The 17684-nt window shown below is 44.7% G+C and overlaps 1 protein-coding gene across 2 annotated transcripts in view; it reads left to right on the top strand.

The window, feature by feature from the left end:
- LRRC6 (leucine rich repeat containing 6) overlaps positions 1-14535 on the top strand; it is a 71005-nt gene extending 56470 nt beyond the window's left edge. For both annotated transcript variants that reach the window (XM_027560816.1, XM_027560817.1), the window contains 2 exons: positions 8219-8304; positions 14135-14535. In XM_027560816.1, coding sequence (XP_027416617.1) covers positions 8219-8304; positions 14135-14312 — 264 coding nt within the window. In that variant the 3' untranslated portion in view covers positions 14313-14535. The remainder of the gene's footprint in view (positions 1-8218; positions 8305-14134) is intronic.
- Positions 14536-17684: the final 3149 nt, after the last annotated feature.

A 17684-nucleotide genomic window follows, 5' to 3' on the forward strand; every position in this document is an offset into this window, starting at 1 on the left:
CTTCTAAAGTTGAGATATGCTTTGCTAGATAATAACCTGTTTCAGTTGTGAGGGACCTCACCCAGTAACTGGCTCAACCCCCCAAATCAAACAACTGGCTTATGTCAAGGCAGGTTGGTGTCTAATGGGCTTAGACAGTTTGGAAGTTTTATAAAGAAAAAAAAGTAGAGACATTTTTAGAAACTACTTAGGAGGCATGGGTGAAGATGTTAAATGTGTGTACTGAAGCAAAATAATAGCGGAGGAAAAACATACTGCATCCATAAATAAATTATATGGAAGTTATTAATATCAGATGAGGGAATTATTTAGCAGGTTTGGCTTGCCACAATGTGGAAGTAAGGTGCTAGAACTCAGAAATGGAAAACGTTCTGCAAAATTCTGAAAAACTTTAGACAATGAATGTTTAATGACTCAATTAAAATATTTATTCAATTTATCAAAAATTTATTAAGCACTTAGTATAAATATAAAGCCAGGCCACCAGGCTCCTCTGTCCATAGGATTTCCCAGGCAAGGATACTGGAGTGGGTTGCCATTTCCTTCTCCAAGGGATATTCCCGACGCAGGGTTCGAAGTCCATGGGGTCACACACAGAGCTGGACACGACTTAGTGACTAAACAACAGCAAAATGAATAAAGTACAGTGCAAATTGCTGTGGAGTGAAAAATAAATGAGAGGTCCTTCCTCCAGTCTCCTCCTTCTTGAAGTCACTGACCCAGACCGGCCCTCTGCCTCAGTTTCTAAGTCCCAGTTGCAAACAAGCTCAGATACTTGTTAAGTGACTTAGCTTTTCATTCTTCTGCTTAACTTGAAATGATGTTCCTAACTCAGAGACAACTGTCATAGTCATAACTATGGGGGTCTTCTATGGTTCCCTAAGTCTCTCCTTCACTGTTGGACCCAGCGCAACAAGAGCCAGCATGCAAGAAGCTGCCGCCCACAACACCCCTGCCTCTCCCTCATTTGTAGACAGAATAGGCAGGAAGAAGCAGCTCCAGGGGTCTTTGCTCTTAGTTCTAACCATTCGTCACTTATTCAAATATTCTGTACATGTTAATGAGTACCTACAGGTGGCTCAGTGGTAAAGAATCCGCCTGCCAATGCAGGGGACGTAGGTTTGATCCCTGGGTCAGGAGGATCCCCTGGAGGAGGAAATGGCAACCCACTCCAGTATTCTTGCCTGGAGAATCCCATGGACTGAGGAGCCTGACGGGCTACAGCCCATGGAGTCTCAAAGAGTCAGACGCAACTGAGCGACTGAGCATGCACGCACTGTGCTCTAGGCAGTGCTCTACCCTCTACCTAGGGTAGAGTCTTAGAAATGCAAAGAAGAAGGGAGACGAGTACTAAGTTAGATACCTCAGGGATATCTGGCAGAGTCAGGACCGAGGCTATGGTATCTTCCTGCTGTGTCACGTTGAGCTGAGGACGTAATGAGGGCACAGTGGGACCCGTTCCCCTGTACCCATTACCTTCCCTCACCCACGGGTCAGTCCTGAGACACAGTCATCTCTCTAAAGTATTATTCTCAAAGTCCATAATCTTATAGAAATAGCTTTAATTATTTTGAGTAATGTTTCAGAAGGATTCAAAAAGTCATTATTGCCTTGAAAGAAGTGATGTAGGTGGTACAAAAAGGACAATTATTTGATTTATAAAGATTAGATTAAAACTTGAAAAGAGGAAAAGTATGAATGGGGAGAGCCTACTAATATATACTTTTTATTTCACAACCCCCAAATATATATATGTTAGTTTATTCACATTGATATTTAATATAAAATGTTTTTAGGGAAGTTGAGTAGAATTAAATAAAAATATGTAAATTACAAAGCATTACAGAAGTTAAGTGCAAACAAAAGTCAGTAGAGTTACATGGAATCAGAAAGCATGAGGAAGGAAACTTTAAATGCAGAAAATCTGTAGGGAAGTTAATGGTTGTAAAATTGGCTCCTCTATCTCGTTTATAAAACTCTAAAAGACAGGAAATATATAAAGAAAAGAATGAATAAAGCTGTATTAGCTGAATTCTAGCAAAATTAGAGTGGTTATGACAAAACTAATATTGGATATGATAAAATTTAAAGCACAAAAGCATTTAATGGGACAAAGCTTATTCTGTAGTAACAAAAATAGTATAAAATAAAGATTTAACTATATTTATTAGACTGTACATTATATAAAATACAAGTTCTCCCTGGTGGCTCAGTGGTAAAGAATTCACCTGCAGGAGATGCAGTTTTGACCCCTGGGTGGGGAAGATTCCCCTGGAGAAGGTCATGGCAACCCACTCCAGTATTCTTGCCTGGGAAATCCCATGGACAGAGGACCCTGGCGGGCTACAGTCCATGGGGTCACAAAGAGTCAGACATGGCTGAAGTGACTTAGCACGCACACATGAGTTAAAATAGTAGAACACGTTGGGACTTTCCTGTTGGTCCAGTGGTTAAGACTTTGCCTTCCAATGCGGGGTGAAAGTTTGATCCTTGGTCGGGAAGCTACGATCCCACATGCCTGGCAGCCAAAAAACCAAGACATAAAACAGAAGAAGTACTGTAACAAATTCATAAAGACTTTAAAAAATGATCCATATCAAAAATCGTTTTTTAAAAAAAAATGTAACACTATTAAAATGTTAATCTGTACCTGTGTGCATGTCCCAGAATTGAATTTTCAAGCTGTTGATTACATTTCCCTCTGTGGATTCAGGAAGCCAGTTGGGCCACATTATGTAATTTATTAGACATATTTTGGTTCTTACAGCTTTTCCATTAGTCATCCCTAAACACACTTTGTACAAATGAGTAAGAAGCTTGAAGTTAATGAGCATCGTTTTCTAGAGAGGAAGTAGCACTAGGGCTGCAAAGAGAGAAACCACACTGCACTATTTCAGTACCTTGGACCTCTGAACCCACGGTCCTCTGCCCGGAAAAACTAGATCTCTTATCAGAAGAGTTTTTCTTGCTATTCATATGAATATTGATGTTAAGATGAATGTTGGTATTAATATGAGTGTTGGTGTTGATATTTTTCTCACTGCTGATTTCTTAATTCCCTCTAACTTTTAAACTTAAAAGAACCTGTGAAACTAAATGAGCTGAAAATATCTTTAAAATAAGCAACACATTGAGATTCCTGTACACAGCAAACTCCCATGAAGAAAAGTTCCAAATTTGTGATGCTATTTGCATTTCCATAAACACAGAGAATCTCTGTCTGAGCTGATTATTATGGGACAAATAACAGTGTTAGAAATGGGGGTACTTTAAGACTCTAATTATGCATATGCTCCCATTCTGATTAGTGCATTTATAGCACAAAGCAATACAAAACCTGTGCTTTTGGCTCCAAAGCTTTTATTCTTAAGGTTGACATTTTCATGAATTTTAACTAACACTGGTTTCATTTGATGTAATTGAAAAAAGTTTTTTAAGTGCTCAGATGCCACTGCTCTGCAGGAAGCAGACTCCAAGACAGAGATTCTCATGTAAAATGTTTATTAGGGAGCAGCCTAGGGATCCACTCCTGTGGGAGGGGAGGATCCAGGATTGGGAAGAGGGAGAAGCTGACGGGTGATGCTGGCCTGCCAGAGGCCCCAGCTGATGCCACAGTGAGGTCTGAGGCTCACGTGGTTCTTTGGAGTCGTCCTGAATCAGGCTAAGGGAGCAATCTTATACCCTACGTTGACCAGAGAGACTGAAACACAGGCTCTGGGTTCTCACACTCAGTGCCAGGCCCCAGGCATGTCAAGGAAGGAGCAGAGAGTTCCAGAACTGAAAAGGCCATGTGGTCAAGGCCCACAGATAAATTAGGGGTAATTGGTATGGGTAGATGACCTTCACTCCTACAGAAGAGTTGAGCAGCTCACAGTTGGGTTTGGGGCTCACTCTGGCTTGGTCAGTAGAAATTAACATTACTCTAAAGATGAAATAAAGTGAACACTTTGATGTCTCAGTTACACTAATTGTATCTCAAGTCCTCAAGTGCTCCAGGGTCAGCCTGGAACATCCCCATCATTAGAGGGCATTCCCCGGGGAAGCACTGCCCTCCACACGATGCCACCCTGCCTCTCAGAGAGAGGGTCTGCTGCCCCCCATCCCAGGAAGAAGGTGCCAGTTCTCATTACCCCAACACCTACAACCTCTTCTGTTCCCCTCACTGGGAAGCATCTCTGTTTAGTCTCCTCAACTCTTTCTTTGCCCTCTTATTTGACATTATTGTGGTTTAGTAAACCAGTGTGTGTATGCTCAGTTGCTTCAGTCGTGTCTGACTCTCTATGACCCCATGGACTGCAGCCTGTCAGGCTCCTCTATCCATGGGATTTTCCCAGGCGAGAATACTGGAGTGGGTTGCCATTTCCTTTTCCGGGGGATCTTCCTGACCCAGGGGTTGAACTGCAAGTCTCTTGCATTGGCAGGCGGATTCCTTACCACTGGGCCACCTGGGAAGCCCCTTAATGAACCCAGAACTGGCATCAATAGAAACTGAAAAGTATTTCCATTTCTTTAAGTATCAGCCAGGAACACAGGGGAAATGTTTGTATCCATTACACTAATTCAATTAGAGAAAAGAAAAAAAAAAAGTTTTCACATTAAAATAGTGTAAACATGTCTACTCTGCCACATGAACATTTGAAAATATATCATGGGCCAGCAAGAAATGAATGGAAAACAATGCAATTGGCAAGAAATAGACTTTAAAACATAACAAATACACCATTTTAAGATTAGCTTTCTCCAAAACAAATCTCATTTGATGATAATAAAAACCTGCTGCATTGGGCAAACCTTTGCGTGAGTCACCTCATCTAATTATTTAGTGAACACTGCATTGGCAGCTTTTGTTGTTGGTTCTTCCATGGTTTTCTTCTACAAGTTTTTGCTATGCAGAATACACCTTTTTAAAAAATGTTTCAGAACAACTCTTCCAGCCTTGTAATTTCCTGTGTTTGGAACATGCAGCTCTCGTTGTTGCTGTTATTTTCCTCTCTTTTGAAGTCTCAGCAAAAGTCTGCCCATCACACAAACCATCAGTGATGCTTGAAGGTATATTTTCCCTAGTGGGATGTTCAATACATATAATGAAAGGGTGGAATTTAAGCAGATCTTTTATTTCTGCATTGCACATAGGCCCTCCCATGAGGTCTATGGGGATGGGACTGAAGTAAATCATACATACACAAATTGAATTTTTATAAAATATGGTAGAAAAGTATACAACCACACTATCCAAAAAAAAAAAAAAAACAACTGGTCTATATACCACCATGAAATTAAAAGACACTTGCTCTTTGTAAGAAAAACTATGACCAACCTAGACAGCATATTAAAAAGCAGAAACATTACTTTGCTAACAAAGGTCCATCTAGTCAAAGCTATGGTTTTTCCAGTAGTCATGTATGGATGTGAGAGTTGGACTATAAAGAAAGCTAAGCACCGAAGAATTGATGCTTTTGAACTATGGTGTTGAAGAATACTCTTGAGAGTCCCTTGGACTGCAAGGAGATCAAACTAGTCAATCCTAAAGGAAATAAGTCCTGAATATTCATTGGAAGGACTGACACTGAAGCTGAAGCTCCAGTACTGTGGCCACCTGATGCGAAGAGCCAACTCATTGGAAAAGACCCTGGTGCCGGGCAGGAGGAGAAGGGGACGGCAGAGGATGAGATGGTTGGATGGCATCACTGGCTCAATGGACATGAGTTTGAGCAAGCTCTGGGAGTTAGTGATGGACAGGGAAGCCTGACATGCTGCAGTCCATGCGGTCACAAGAGTTGGACACAACTGAGAGATTGAACTGAACTGAACCATTATACAACCACAAGGAGATGGATTACCATCAAGGACAATAAGAACACTCACCTCCCTGAGTTTGATGCTACAGCCCCCAGACTAGGATGCATTGCTTCATTTGTTCATTCATCATCCTTGTATTGAAGCATACATATGATGAACAATGGACTGGGCTTTCTGGTGTTCTAACCAGTGTGGCTCATGCAGTCAAGAATCACTAGTCAGATGGGAAACACACGACCCTATCTATCAGTTTGATTCAGTGTTCAGCACACCAGTGCAAAGGTCTAGTAAGGATTGGATTGGAGAATCTGGTTGAGGGTTGAGGCTAACCTGGGGTCCCTAACTCCCTCCCCAAATACAGATAATTAGTCCAGTATGCCTGCCTGGCCAATGGATGGGAGCGGAGCTGGATCCTCAGAGTCCAAGCCTAGTGTTTTTCCTTCATCATCAGTTGCACAGATCTGATCACTGCTGTGTGGCAGTAAGTCTCAGGCAGGATGGAGAAAGGGTGGCCGGTGGCACTCACCTTTCAGAGGAGTGACCCTGCCCTCCCGTGAGATGTGGCAAGTAAATGAAGCATCCCGTCATCTGAGAGAAGGAGCTGGTGAGGGTGGAGGAGAGAGGAATGTACACCCACTGCAGATCTCCCTCTTCCTTGAAAAGGAAGGGTGGAAGTCCCCTACCGTGGTCAGGGGACCAAGGAGAGGAGTTCTGACTTGTTTCTTTTTTCCCTCTGTGCCTACCAGTAATCCCTGTCTCATAGGAAGATTGGCAGGTGGGGGCTAAATAAAACACATACACAGCCAGCTCAGGTGGGCATGTGCCCAGCAGGTGGCCTCCTCCTCTTCCCACCCTCCCTGGACAACAGTCTTCTGTCTCTGAGCTTCCTAAGGGAAGGTGCCGGGTCTGAACGCTCTCTGCTGGAAGTTTGTTGAATTAAGTCACTCAGTCATCTTTTTTGAGACCTTAACATGCTTAGCCCTGAGCTTATTCAGTTTAAAAGATAATGGAGCTACAGAATTTTTCAGATGGAGAAGAGTCCCTTGCGACTGATTTTATCTAATTCCCTCACTCTACAGTGGAAGGAGGCGGGGTCCAGTGAGCTTCCAGCTCAGACCATTTTTGTCCACAGCACATTCACTGGGAGCTCCTCAAAGGCAGTGTCTCTGTCACCCCCATGTCCTCAACACCCCCAGAAGTGTCTGGCATGCATGGGGTTGGCTCTCAGAAAAGATTTGTCAAATGAATGAATTCACTCTGTCCCCCTGCTTGGCCTTGGGCAAATGAAGTGTAGCCTGTAGCTTTGCAAGACTAACATGAATAGTTATAATTTGTGGTCTAAGTAGTTCCCCCCCTTATCCAAGGTTTCCCTGTCCTTGGTTTCAGTTATGCACGGTCAACTGTTTCTAAAATATTAAATGGAAAATTCCAGAAATAATTCATAAGTTTAAAATTGTGGGCCATTCTGAGCAGCATGATGAAATCTCGCACCATCTCGCTCCGTCCCACCCAGGATGTCAAAAATAATCCCACTCATTCCTGAGTCAGTATCTGCCTTGGTTATCAGGTCAGCTGTGCTTGGGTTCAGGCCACCCCTATTTTATGTAATAACGGTCTCAGAGTGCAAGACTAGTGATGCTGGCAGCTCAGATATGCCAAAAAGAAGCTTTCAGGTGCCTCCTTTAAGTGAAAAGGTAAAAGTTCCCGACTTAATAAGGAAAGGAAAAAAAACCCATATGCTGAGATTGCTAAGATCTAGGGTAAGAAGGAACCTTCTATCCATGAAATTGTGAAGAAGGAAGAAGAACTCTGTGCTGGTTTTGCTGTTGTACCTCAAACTGCAAAAATTCTGGCCACCTTGCGTGAGAGGTGCTTAGATGGAAAAGGTATTAAATTTCTACAACTGTGTAACATACAATATATTGTTAGAATTGTTCAATTTTATTACTAGTTATTTTTAGTATCTCACTGTGCCTAATTTATAAATTAAACTGCATCACAGGTATATCCATAAAGGAAAAAACAAACATACCCTATGTAGGGTTTGGTGTGTCTGTGTGTGTGTGTGCATGCTCAGTTGGGTCTGACTCTGTGGACTGTAGCCCACCAGGCTCCTCCATCCATGGAATTCTCCAGGCAAGAATACTAGAGTGTGCTAGAGTGTGTTGCCGTTTCCTCCAGCAGGGGATCTTACTATCTGTGGTCTCGGGCACACCCTGGGAGTCTTGTAATGTATCCCCAGGGATAGGGGGGACTATTGTACCTTTCTCCTCTGCATGTAGGGGCTTAAAGTCATAGTCTTTCATGGAATATGCAGTGAAAGTTTAAGTGTTTTTGCATTTGGGAAACATATAGTGTATACTTCTGAAGATGTATCAGAGAGAATGTATCACGGACTGTGCTGTGCTTTTATTTTCAGGTGGGCGAAGTAATCATAGGCTGTCAACGAACATCAAAGCCTGTGAAAAGCACGCCGGACAGCAGCAAAGAGCAGACAAGCAAGAGGTGCCATCCCCGCCCACCCCCACCACCCATCTTTAGCTTTGTTTAGAGTTCTCTCCATTGTCTTTTGGTGGCTAGAATGCACCTGCCCACCAGGTACAGGGACTGCATGTTTAGAAAGGATTCATACCCTGAACGTTTATTCCCCAAACTTCAACTCTTGATTTGTAGGGCTCAGACACAGATCTGTGCGTGTCTAGGTCCCCATTTCCCATGATACTAATAGAAGTGGCAACATCTGCACCACTGACAGCTACGTTGACCAGGCACTTGCTTCCTATGAGGCCAGTCTATGTGCTTTACCCATAGCAACACATTTGATCCTCACAAGTTTTATCCTCAGTTTGCAGACAAGGAATATGAGGGAGGGAGGCATTTGGATTGTCCGGAGGCCATGCAGCTGTGATTCGTTGCGAGGACTCTGCTGAGTGCTGCTGAGCGCTCTGCTCACATTGCCTCTCTTTTATGACTCCCCTGGCCTGTCATAGCATCCAGAACTCTCAGGGCTGCAAAGACTGAGAGACCCCGTTTGTGCCCTCCTGTCAATCATAGGTCATCTTCCTGCCTTGGCTTAAGCTTCTTTCCCTACATGACCCTCACCCTCTCAGGAGAATTTCTAGTAGTCTTGTGAGAGTTGGACCATAAAGAAGGCTGAGTGCCCAAGAACTGATGCTTTCAAACTGTGATGTTGGAGAAGACTCTTGAGAGTCCCTTGGAGAGCCAGGAGATCAATCCAGGCAATCCTAAAAGAAATCAACCCTGAATATTCATTGGAAGGACTGATGCTGAAGCTGAAACTCCAAGACTTGGGCCACCTGATGAGAAGAGGCAACCCGTTGGAAAAGACTCTGATGCTGGAAAAGATTAAAGGCAGGAGGAGAAGGGGGCGACAGAGGATGAGATGGTTGGATGGTATTATCAACTCAATGGACATGAGTTTGAGGAAGCTCCAAGAGATGGTGAAGAACAGGGAAGTCTGGCATGCTGCAGTCCATGGAATCGTAAAGAGTCGGACACAACTGAGTGACTGAACAACAACAATATTCCCCAATGTCAGAAAGCCTAAAGATTCCCAACTGAAGGTTCTAGCTCTGCCCCTAGAAACCCTCGGAACAATGCCTGCCCCCCACAAGTGGTGACAATCCTTAGAGCATTTCAAACAAAGCTCTCATTCCTTCTCAATTCATCCTTGGAATGAACATCTCAGCTCTTTCAACTTTCCTTCTCCTTTTCAAGATTTCCAGACTCGTACCATCCAGATGGCAAAGTCTATTTTGGACCTAGGCAAACTATCTTTGTGATACAAATGTATATGCCAGAATTATCACTATAAAAATACCTGAGCAGGAGCTGTATTTATGTCTTGCATAATACAAGCAGTCAGGCATTCTTTTATTCAAAGACAACTGTCAAAGTTTTGTAGAGGTTTTCAAACATGCGATTTGTTTAAACAACAGGTATGGAGCTGAATTCCTTCTGAAAAGCAGGTTGCTGTTTTTAACCTTGAGAAGCCACTCTCATGCTTCCCAGCTTATTAATTTCCATTTCAGATCATTGTTGTTCAGTTGCTAAGTCGTGTCTGACTCTTTGTGACCCCGTGGACTGCAGCACTCCAGGTTCCACTGTCCTCCACCATCTCCCGGAGTTTGCTCAAATTCATTTTGAATCAGTGATGCTCTCTAATCATCTCATCATTTAAAGAGATTCAAGGGTATTAGGACTCCTGTGAATCTTCATGGTCATAATTAAGCCCCAGCAGCATCCATACTTGTAAAAAATCTGAATCTAATTTGTGAGGAATCACAGGGATTGGAAACCAAGTCATTGTCAACGGTTTGGAGCTGGTTTTCAAGACTCCAGGCTAACTGTCATCTCCATGATTATACTTGATGATTAGAAACATCTTAGCACAATTGTTTATAGAAGGAACTCCTGAAGTATTTTCACAAAGCCTTTCTTTTTCATTTTTGTTACTGAGAAAGGATCACCTCATGTCTGCTCAGGATACATCTATGGGAAGGTTGTTTGTGGTGCTCTTGAATCATTGACAGAATTTAGTATTCCCATTATATCAGCCTCTGATTGGGCAACGCATGACCCAAACAGCCACCTAAAAAGGCTGCACGTGGGCATGAGGTCAGACAGCTTGTTGGTTTGGGGGAAAGGCCTCCAAGGGGCAGGACACAGGGCCGGGGGTCAGAACAGGCCCCTCAACCCCCTCTCAGCCTGCGTGGTCCTTTCCTTATGTGGTGGAGACAGTTAGTGGAGCGAGTAGATCGAGGGGAGGAGGGTTTTGTTCATCGGACCAGATGGGATCATGTCTGGGGAGAAGGTCACGGACCCAGTGAACTCTTGTGGTCCTGTGACGACTTCCTCAAAAATGGTTTTATTGAGTACTAAGCGCCTGCACTGTGCTGTGTGATGCTGTGCATTATCTTTAATCTTCAAAATAACTACAAATAAATCCTCCTCCTATTCCTAACATAGCGAGGTTCACAGAGATGGGGTTATTTGCCCAAGGTCGCAAAATTGGTAAGTGAGTGGTGGATCCAGGATTATAAAATGTGGCCCATTCTTGGGCTTGCCTTCTTACTCTCCTCATAGTGTCTTTTTTTTTTTTTTTATGGACTTTTAGCCCAGTCTTAGGGTCACAGCAAAATTGAGTAAAAGGCACAGGGTTTTCCCAAATATCCACTTTTGCTACAGGTGCATAGCCTCCTTCATTATCCACACCCTCTACCAGAGGAGAAGGTTTGTTACAACTGATGAAGCTGCCTTCCTGCATCATTATCACCCACATCCAAAATTTGCATAAGAGCTCAATCTTGGTGCTGTGTGTTCTTTGGATTTCGACAAATATGTAACAGCTTCCCAGGTGGCTCAGCAGTAAAGAATCCACCTGCCAATGCAAGAGACGCAGGAGACGTGGGTTCAACCCGTGGGTTGAGGAGATCCCCTGGAGAAGGAAGTAGCAACCCACCCCACTATTCTTACCTGGGAAATCCCATGGACAGAGGAGCCTGGCGGGCTACAGTCTAGAGGCACAAAGAGTCAGACACGACTGAGCAACTAAGCAACGAGTAAAGAATGACATGGTCCACTTCTGTAGGGTCACGCAGAGTGGTTTCACTGCCCTGAAAATCCTTGTGTTCTTTAACAGAGGACTCAATCTTTGATGTGGTTTACGCCTACTGGTTTTAGACATTTTCTTTTTTTCTTGCATTCTTCCATAATGATACATTTATTCATGCCGTCTTCCACCTGTTCTTACTAGGTGCCAGAGGTTCTTGTCTGACAGCCAGGTGACGGGTAAAACCTGCAGCGGGCATCTGTCTCTTCAGGCCTCGATGTGAGGCAGGAAGCAGCAGGGGGAAAAATTCCCTCTCCTCTTTATTTTGGGGATGAGTGTGGTCCTTGAGTGCCCCAGGCCTTGCTGTTCACTGCTTTTTACCCCCAGGGATTCATGAGTAATTAAAACCCTTCACACAAACCATTCCTCAGAACATCTGAAGTTGGGGCGCTGCAGATAACCGAATACTAAGTTCACTGTTTATTACTGTTGTCCAGAAACTATAGCCCAAGAGATATGCCCAGGATAGAGATGGGTTGCTTTTCTTCAAAGTCAAGGACAACATAATTATCATAGATGAATTTAGATATTTACTTAATTAAGCCATAGATATCACAGCCTGTTAAGTAAGAACAGAATAATTAAGAAGTAGAGCTATAGTTAATAATGACTGTAATGTAAGTCTTTGAAAACTGAAACTCCCTGCATAGTTTATAGTGTATAATCTGGGACTTCAGAAAATGCCATTTTAAAATCCAATTTGTGTTTTTCTTCAGCAGATTCAGGTATATTAATCAAAATACTTCCAACCTAGGGACTGAACCTGGGTCTCCCGCATTGCAGGCAGATTCTTTACCGTCGGAGCTACCGGGGAAGCCCAGCCAAAGTACAAAGGAATCAAAAAGTCAGATCCTTTCAAGGGCTGAGCAGACTACAGACGTGACGGGGAAGGGTTGCCAGAGAAAAAGAATTTACACTTTCCAGAGAAAATCGAACCTCCCTTCCCCACCAGGTTGTGTCTGCTGCAGGAATTTGGCCGGAGGACGTGGGTTTGGAACTCCTGGAGTAGACTGTGATTTTCTTTAACTGAAAGAGTTAGTTGCTCAGTCACATCTGACTCTTCGCAACCTCATGGACTTGTAGCGCCCAGGCTTCTCTGTCCATGGAATTTTCCAGGCAAGAATACTGGAGTGGGTAGCTATTCCCTCCTCCCCGACCTCCTCTGGTCAGGGACCTTCCTGACCCAGGGATCAAACCTGGGTCTCCTACACTGCAGGCAGATTCTTTACGGTCTGAACCACATAGGTCAGAGCTAATTACCTATTTAATTGCAGTATTCCACAGTAGTGAATTTTTTCTACTTATGCAACAGCTATTTATTCAGTGAAGCTGTATGCTAAAGATATAAGGTGAAAGAGACAAAATCTTTGCTTCAAAGATGCCAGTCTGACAGGGGGAACAGGTGGACAGCGAGACAGTTACATGATGACGAGATAACTTTCCTATTGAGCGCTACTCTACGCCCCTAGATATTCCCAGGAAACTTGTCTGTCTGCACAAACCATGGTATTGCTAATGTCTAGCATAGCTACTTGAGTGCTGTAGGCTTTTAATGTATATCTGTCAAATAACTGAATGATTAGTACCGTGATTCCAAAATTATTTCAGAATCATCCACATTGTGGGGGAAACTTGACATAGCTACAGCTTACTGGGTCCAACTCCAAGCCTATGGAATGGAAATGGCCAGAAAAACAGCCCTGGGATTGTGTCATTTGGAGTTTTCTACATGACAATGATCGCGGGATTCCTTGGCCAGCAGAGGGGCTTCTGGGTTCCCTTTCACTCCAGCTGTCGCCACGAGCACTGGGTGCAGGTCCCCACGGGAGGGAAAGAACTGTGGGCTAAGCTTGGCATGCACCTGAACTTGTAGTATGAATGTCCCTGCCAAACCACGGGCTTCCCCGATGGCTCAGCAGTAAAGACCCGCCTGGCACTCAAAGCCGGTACACTGGGACAACCCTGAGGGATGTGATAGGGAGGGAGGAGGGAGCGGGGTTCAGGATGGGGGACACATGTACACTCATGGCTGATTCGTGTCAATGTATAACAAAAACCACTACAATATTGTAATTAGCCTTCAATTAAAATAAATTAAAAAAAAGAACCACTTGAAATACAGGAGATGAGGGAGACACGGGTTCAATCCCTGGGTCAGGAAGGTCGCCTGGAGGAGGAAATGGCAATCTACTCCAGTATTCTTGCCTGGAAAATGCCATGGACTGAGGAGCCTGGTGGGCTACCATCCAAAGGGTTGCAAAGAGTCAAACACAACTGAGTGACTGAGCATGCCAACTGCAGCAGGCTGGATTGGCTGAAGCAGCAGGGTCTTAGGAGCCTGATTAGCTCCATTCAGGAGTGAAACCTGCCAGATGTGATTCTATTATTGCTCCTGGCTGTGGGACTTGACCTACCGTATCATATCAGTTCTCAAAAAAGTCTTAAGTAAGCAGAGTCTGCCAACTGTCCTGTCCTCAACCTGCCTGTGTGTTAGCCCTGCAGCACCCTTTAACCCTTTATTTCTTCAAGGGTTGAGTCCTGCTTCTACAAGGCTTTAAGCCACTTGAATCCAGGAGCAGTCACCTATACTCCAGGGAGAGTACTTGCCGACGTTTGCCAAACGAATGAATGAATGAGTGGAATCTACTTGAAATTTATTTCAAAATGCTATCTCTGTTTCCTTTGCCCTTTTTGTTGTTCTAGAAGCCAGCAAATGGAGAGACTAGAAGTAGACCCCAGCAAGCGTTCCATCCCTGATGTGGCCAACATAGTTCAGGAGAAAAAACACATGCCCAGAAGAGTTCGCACTGAACCCAAAATTATACCAAGTGAGGAAGATCCCGACTTTGAAGATAATCCCGAAGTGCCTCCTTTGATTTGAAATCTCAGGCCACACTGCCTGTGACCTGCCAGACCCAGATTTGCTCCATACAGAGAGTGTGTATGTATTATTTACGGGGTAGACACAGTTATTTTCAGTATTAGTACTCCAGTGTGTTAGCTTCTACTTGGTACATTAATATTCTAAAACCAGTTTACAATTAAAATGTGTACCTTCAAAAGGCTGTATAATTTTTTTGTAATAAAGCATTGGTTAGTTAAAATGTTTAGTAAATCGTAGAACGATTATAGAAACATGCTGATTGTAAATCCCAGAACCATGGACCTGGGCAGATAGATGAAATCAAGGGTTAAAGAAAGCACTGATCATTAAACTGGTACCTCTGCTTTATCTAGGAGAAGGCAATGGCACCCCACTCCAGTACTCTTGCCTGGAAAATCCCATGGGCAGAGGAGCCTGGTGGGCTGCAGTCCATGGGGCCGCTAAGAGTCGGATACGACTGAGCGACTTCAGTTTCACTTTTCACTTTCATGCATTGGAGAAGGAAATGGCAACCCACTCCAGTGTTCTTGCCTGGAGAATCCCAGGGACGGGGGAGCCTGGTGGGCTGCTGTCTATGGGGTCGCACAGAGTCGGACACAACTGAAGTGACTTAGCAGCAGCTTTATCTAGAATATTATTAGCTCAGTATTCCAGATACAATACAGGAAAACTGTCATTACTCTGATCATGACTTAATAGCATTTAAACCAGACTCCTCCCCCAACCCCTCTCCCCGCTTCCCCACAGTACACACACACAAATCAACAAATACATAAGTAGCTACTGAGTCCTGGGACCTGCTCTGTTCTCACAGAGTCGGTGGTAAGAAGGCAGTGAAATATGCACAGATGTACCACCTCAGGTGGTGACAAAGCCCGCAGTCAGAAGGAAGTGGAAGTGCTCTTGCCTCCAGAACCAATGCTTCTAAACCAGCAGAGCCAGAATTGCAGAAACAGGAGTAAAAGTGGCCTGTTAATCATTAGGGGTGTTAGTGAGAGGAACCTCTCGCATTTCGATCCCTGATCCCAGATCCATTCTCCTTGGCCCTGGGAGAAAGACCACCACATGTTGAATAGGAATTCAGAATCTATACTTCATCCTTGGGAACATTATCTCACCCACACAAAGTATTATCACCCAGTTGGCACCGTAGGTGAGTCCGCAAAAGGCCACGTCAGTGTTCTAGCAGGCCAGCTGCTCCAGAGTGATGATGAATGTGGTGAGTCCAGTCATTCCATAGATACAGCTCCGTGGGCATGCTTCATTTGTTGTAACGAGTCCCCTGGTCAGAGGCGGTGCTCCGTGAAGTACTGCGGCAGTGAATATGGCTGCCATTACGTAAACCCACAGATGGTGGTTTTGGCAGAAGTGCTATAGGGAAGGAAGGCAGATTCATATTCAGAGTAAATGTATATTCCAGTGAGAGCAAGGTACCCCTTCTTCCACGATGGATGGAAATGTTCCAGTGTAATCAACCTGCCAGGCAAAAGCAGCTGATGGACTGTCCCCTGGGGTACAGTGCCATATACGGAGTTCACTGTTGGTTTCTGCTACTGTCGAATCGGTCACTGTGGATGTCTGCAAATTGTATGACACTCCTCCCATCAAGAGGTGGATTCTCTGATCTCTCATCTTGAATATGGGCCAACCTTGGTGACTTGCTTGCGACCTGTAGCATGATGATAAAATGATGTTACGTGGTTGTCAAGGGTTTCCCAGATGGCTCAGCGGTAAAGAATCCACCTGCAATGCAGGAGACATGGATTTGATCCCTGGGTTGGGAAGATGCCCTGGAGAAGGAGACGGCAACCCACTCCAATGTGGTTGCTTGGGAAATCCCGTGGACAGAGGATTCTGGCGGGCTACAGTCCATGGGGTCACAAAGAGTTGGACGTGACTTAGCAGCTAAACAAGAACAACGTGGTTATCAGGGCTAAATCAGAAAAGGCGATATCACTGCCATTTGATTCTCTTGGTACATTCCCTCTGGGGAATCCAGATGCCATGTAAAAAGTCCAACTTCCCTGGAGCTGCCATGCTGGAGATGCCACAGTAGGTGTTCCTGCCCACAGCCCCAGAAGCACTCTCAGCTGATGGTGTCATCTACCAGACCTGTGAGTGGGCCATCTTTGACGTCCAGTCCTGGCCACTGTCTGGCTGCAACTGCGTGAGACAAGCCAAAGTAAGAATGGCCCAGATGCGCCTTTCTAAACTCTGACCCGCAACACTGAGAGCAAAATAAAATGATTGTTGTTACCCTATAGACATAGGGAGAGTTTGTCCTGCAGCAATAGCTACCAGAACCGGATTTGGCACCTGGAAGTAGCACATTACCATAACTAAAACCAAAGACTTACAGTCATTGCTTGAGGCGGTCAGAAGCTAGAAGGACCTTGAGGAGGTTTGTGACAGTTGGCTCCCTCCAGGAAGCAGACACCGAGAGAGAGTTAGAAGTGTGAGAGATTTATTGAGGGGAATGGCTTAGAATGCTGAAAAGAGGGAGCTGGAGTAGGAAAGGCTTCAGACTTTAGGTTTTAGATACAGGCTTGACATCCGTAAAACGAGGAAGGGTGAGGATGGAGGAGGATTGGCTAAACGGAGCCTCATACTGCAATGCAGCGCTGAGAACGTCTCAGCCAACCCAGCTGGCAGCTCCAGGGCAAGACGGCCCATAGAAGGAAGACAGGCATGCTGGACGGAAATGGCTGTGCCTGGCAGCCCCTGCCACGTTTCGTGGTTGCAGGGAAGCCAGGGAGAGGGAGATGGCCAGAGCTGGAGAGCTGGAGCAGGTCTTGGAGGTGCTGCAGCTGGAGGCTGCGGGCTCTTTGCTCTCCACGTGGCTGATTCTCTCTAGGAGAAGCTGAGCAGCACCCCTCCATGGCCGATGACAGAAACTCACCTCCAGGTGGCTGTCAGTGGAAAGAGGAAAATGCTTTTTAGTGCTTGAACAAAGGAGACCTTCCTTCTGTAGAGAAAGTTTAGCAAAACTGTTGCCTGGGGGTAACATGGAAAAATGTCCCTGATGACTTATTGGGGTTAGTGAAAGAGATTTCCAAGTAGAATGCCAAAAGTATCCATCCGCTCGTGCCTTTTAGCTGCAAAATCTAAAGGCACACGAAGTCCATTTTCAAGCAGAATTTAGAGGAAATACGAAGGAACTAAACGGACTTCGTTCAAACGTAACGAAACCTCGTATAAACCAAAGTGGTGTAAGGTGAAGAAGCAATGGCCTGACGTCGAGATAAAGCACAGATGCTCACAGACACGGTTCACAGCCCTGGCGGCTGGATGCAGAGATGCTGAGTGTGGTTCCTGGGGAAGAAGCTTGGCGGCAGGGCTTCTCTCACTGCCACTCTACATGGCAGATCA

Source organism: Bos indicus x Bos taurus, chromosome 14 (genome assembly GCF_003369695.1).
Source record: "Bos indicus x Bos taurus breed Angus x Brahman F1 hybrid chromosome 14, Bos_hybrid_MaternalHap_v2.0, whole genome shotgun sequence".
Lineage (NCBI taxonomy): Eukaryota > Metazoa > Chordata > Mammalia > Artiodactyla > Bovidae > Bos > Bos indicus x Bos taurus.